Source organism: Mastomys coucha, unplaced genomic scaffold, assembly GCF_008632895.1.
Source record: "Mastomys coucha isolate ucsf_1 unplaced genomic scaffold, UCSF_Mcou_1 pScaffold12, whole genome shotgun sequence".
NCBI classification, from domain to species: Eukaryota; Metazoa; Chordata; class Mammalia; order Rodentia; family Muridae; genus Mastomys; species Mastomys coucha.
In genome coordinates, this window is record NW_022196894.1 from 12,575,741 (window position 1) to 12,579,793 (window position 4,053).

At 38.2% G+C, this 4,053-nt stretch overlaps 1 protein-coding gene across 1 annotated transcript in view; it reads left to right on the forward strand.

The window, feature by feature from the left end:
* Prkdc (protein kinase, DNA-activated, catalytic subunit) overlaps positions 1-4,053 on the forward strand; it is a 204,043-nt gene that overhangs the window by 145,430 nt on the left and 54,560 nt on the right. The window contains exons 65-66 of the mRNA XM_031363186.1: positions 1,009-1,197; positions 3,643-3,867. Coding sequence (XP_031219046.1) covers positions 1,009-1,197; positions 3,643-3,867 — 414 coding nt within the window. The remainder of the gene's footprint in view (positions 1-1,008; positions 1,198-3,642; positions 3,868-4,053) is intronic.

The window sequence follows — 4,053 nt, forward strand, 5'->3', positions numbered from 1 at the left end:
CTTGCAACTGTGTTTTTATGATAACCACTTGTGACATAATTGTTATTGTATCTTGCTCTTTTTAAGACATTGAAAGAAGACAAAGCATTTCATAGGTTCCAAGTATTTCTATGATTGTTATTTTTATAATTTCTGTTTTTGTTTGTTTTCTTTTTTCATATTTTCTTGATAAAATAAAATAGACCTTGATTTTGATTATAACTTGTTTTGTATGTTTTATTTCACTACAAGTTGACAAGGATAGTAGGTATCAAGCTTTAGAATCTATAGCCTGTAACACTATTAAGTGAGTGATCTCAACTTTGAAACCTACAATAGTCTATAAATCTCCTTAGCTTTACTTTCCCAAAGAACATGTTAAGTAATAAATAGAACTTGTTAAGTAATAAATAATACATAGTCTTAAAGCAAATTTTGCATTTGATTGGCTTTCCTGGTAAGTTTCTCAGTCTTCTCATTGGGGTCTTTTTTGTTTGGCTTGGTTTAGTGTTTTACTAACTACAAAGGTCTAACTTTGTAGTCCGGGCTGGCCTAGAATTCGCAGAGATCTGCTTGCCTCTACCTCATTCATGAGTTCTATGATTAAAGGTGTGTGCCACCATGCCCAGCCTCATTTGTTATTATAAGGGTTTTTTGGTTTTGTTTTGTAAAATTATTTATTTTATGTATATGAATACACCATTTCTGTCTTCAGACACACCAGAAGAGAGCATCTGATTCCATTATAGATGGTTATGAGCCACCATGTGGTTGCTGGAAATAGAAATCAGGACCTCTGGAAGAGCAGTCAGTGCTCTTTACCACTGAGTCATTGCTCTAGACACCTTGTTTGTTTGTTTGTTTCTTCCATTCACTGTTATTTTGAATATTAACCCCATTTCTCTCATTTTGCCATAAATCTGAAATGATTGTCTTCAGTATGTATGCTATAGTACCCCCTTTTAAACCATGTATTTGCATCTATTTTATTTCAACTCCATAAAATAATCCTAATTTTTTTTCTTACAGGCTTTAAATAAACAAGAGTGGGTGGATGGTGAACCCACAGAAGCTGAGAAGGAGTTTTGGGAGTTGGCATCCCTTGACTGTTACAACAACCTCTCTGAATGGAAAGAACTTGAGTCCTGTTCTACAGTCAATATAGGCAGTGAGAACTCCCTTGACCTAAGTAAAATGTGGAGTGAACCATCTTTCCAGGTGTGTAGAATTATTTTTCAGTAACTGAAGTAAAAGTTTTAAATGGTCATGTGTTTCCCAGCTAATAAAACTAAAATTTCCCAAGATTGAGATAGTAGTTTGAAGCATGTCAGTATTCAAACTGTATGGTGTTAAGTTTCACATCACTGTTTAGCCATCTCAAAATAAGGATGTGTTTTACAGTAGATATTTACCTCTATGCTATGACCACATGGAAGAACATTTCCTGTTGTTGCTTGTGCTACTAAGAAGGTGCATTGTGGCCACCAAAGGAGACTATGACAGCTCCTTCTCAAGGTTAGATACATCATCTCTGAATGAACACAGACCTGGCAGTCCTCTACTGTATGTTTGTTGGGGGCCTCATATCAGCTGGTGTATGCTACTTGTTTGGTGGGCTAGTGTTTGAGAGACCTCAGGGGTCCAGATTAATTGAGACTGCTGGTCCTCCTACAGGATCACCCTTCTCCTCAACTTCTATCAGCCTTCCCTAATTCAACAACAGGAGTCATCTGCTTCTGTCCATTGTTTGGGTGCAAATATCTACATCTGACTCTTTCAGCTGCTTTTTGGGTCCGCAGTGCGGTCATGCTAGGTCCCTTTTTGTGAGTACTCCATAGCCTCAGTAATAGTGCCAGGCCTTGGGACCTCTCCTTGAGCTGGATCCCAATTTGGACTTGTTGCTGGACCTTCTTTTTCCTCAGGCTCCTCTCCATTTCATCCCTGTAATTCTTTCACACAGGAACAATTCTGGGTCAGAGTTGTGACTGTGGAATGGCCCACCTCTTCCTCATTTGATCTGACTCTATTTTCCTGCTGGAGGTGGGCTCTACAAGTTCCCTCTCCCTAATGTTGGGCATTTCATCTAAGGTCTCTGAGAGTTTCTCATTTCCCAGGTCTCTGGTGTATTCTGGAGGGTCCCCCCAACCTCCTATCTCCCAAGGTTGCCTGTTTCCATTTTTTCTGCTGTCCTTCAGGGATTCAGCCCTTTTCCCTCACCCAATACCAGGTCAGGTTCCCCCCTCCCCCCCAATACTAGTAATTAATAAGTACTAGTTAATTAGTAATTATTAAGCCCTTTATAATGGGACTGCTATTAAGTCTTCTCTGATATTAAAACTGCAATGAGAATTCTACCTGTCTTCAAGGGTCATGAATTAATTGCTTCTCAGATTGAAAGCAGGCATTTACAACTTAGAACACATTCCAAGAGGTTGTAAAACAATCAAAGGTTATAAAAGGGGAACTAACAATTTATTGTAGGTGCTAGGACAAAATTTTAAAAATTGACTAGGTTTATCTATACAAAACTTCAATGATAACTTAGTCACAAAAATTATGGTTTTAAACTTTCAATGACTCTGTCAAGCTCATGACAGATAATGAATGCATTATGGATAGCTTGTATGTATGTGGATACATATGTAAAATTCTCTGTTGTAAAATTCTTAATTTATGATTTGAATTTATGTTTGAACTTTTAGTGAACTTTTGTAAAAACATAAGGTTGCTTGGAAAGACCATGTGATCTAACCTGATCTATTCCCCTAGAAAACGTACAAAAACCTAAGAAATAATACATTGCAAAGGATTATCACATCAGAGCAGGAAGAGAGAGCAAGATTAGAAGGAGGACAACGGAGTAGCCTAACTTAGAAATTAAAAGGGAACTTAGAAATTAAGAGAGCAATATGCAGAGTGCAGAGAGAGAGAGAAAGAGAGAGAAAGAGAGAAAGAGAGAGAGAGAGAGAGAGAGAGAGAGAGAGAGAGAGAGAGAGAGAGAGAGAGAGAGAGAGAGAGAGAGAAGAAGCTGCAGAGAACAGAAAGAACAGGCAGGCTTCCCCTACCTGGAATGGAACAGGTCTTTTCTAAACAGGAAGACAGGCTTAGTCTTAAAAGAGGACAAAGCTTTCTTCTTACAGACTTGAGTTTAATTCATAGCAATAAAAGGGTAGATGTTTTTTCTTTCTTATTTCAGTAAAGATTGAAACTCATTTTTCATCCAAATGAGTGAATCCTTTCTGCACTGTACTTGTTCTTTTGCTTCATACACAAATGTAAGTATGGATGTGTGTGTGTGTCTGTGTCTGTGTGTGAGAGAGTATATAACTATAAGTGTGTAGCTGGGCCCAACTAGTTTACATGGAGGTATATGAATATGTATGTGTGAGTTTGTATAATACTTATATGAATTTATGCATATTTTCTTGTATGAAAGTTTTTCCTTCTGCATGACTCTCTTCTCCTGGTTCAATAAAAGTTTATTGTTCCAAACCTCCCTCCAGCCTGATAAGGTATATGAACTGTAACATTATTCCCAAGAATGTTCAAATAGAAATAAGGTATATGAATTGTAGCATTATTCCCAAGAATGTTCAAATAGAAAATAATCGCGTTCACCCAGATGGCTTTCTAAATCAAGAGTTGACTGTTGCGGTTCTGCAGGAGACTTATCTGCCATATGTGATCCGGAGCAAACTGAAGCTTCTGCTTCAAGGAGAAGGCGACCAGTCTCTGCTAACATTGGTGGATGAAGCCATGCACAAGGAGCTGCAGCAGATGGTCCTGGAGCTTCAGTATAGTCAAGAGCTCAGTCTTCTCTACATCCTGCAGGATGATATTGACAGAGCCACGTACTACATTAAAAATGGCATTCAGAGTTTCATGCAAGTAAGGCAGACAGATCTATATGACGTATACTGTTTTTATAGTAGTTTTTAAGTGTCTTACTTTAGATTTCTTTAAATAATCTCTTCGTCTCCCTCCCACCTCACATACATGCACATTCCCTCCTCTCTCTCTTTCTCTCTCTCTCTCCCTTCCCCCCTTTCTCTCTCTCTCTCTCTCTCTCTCTCT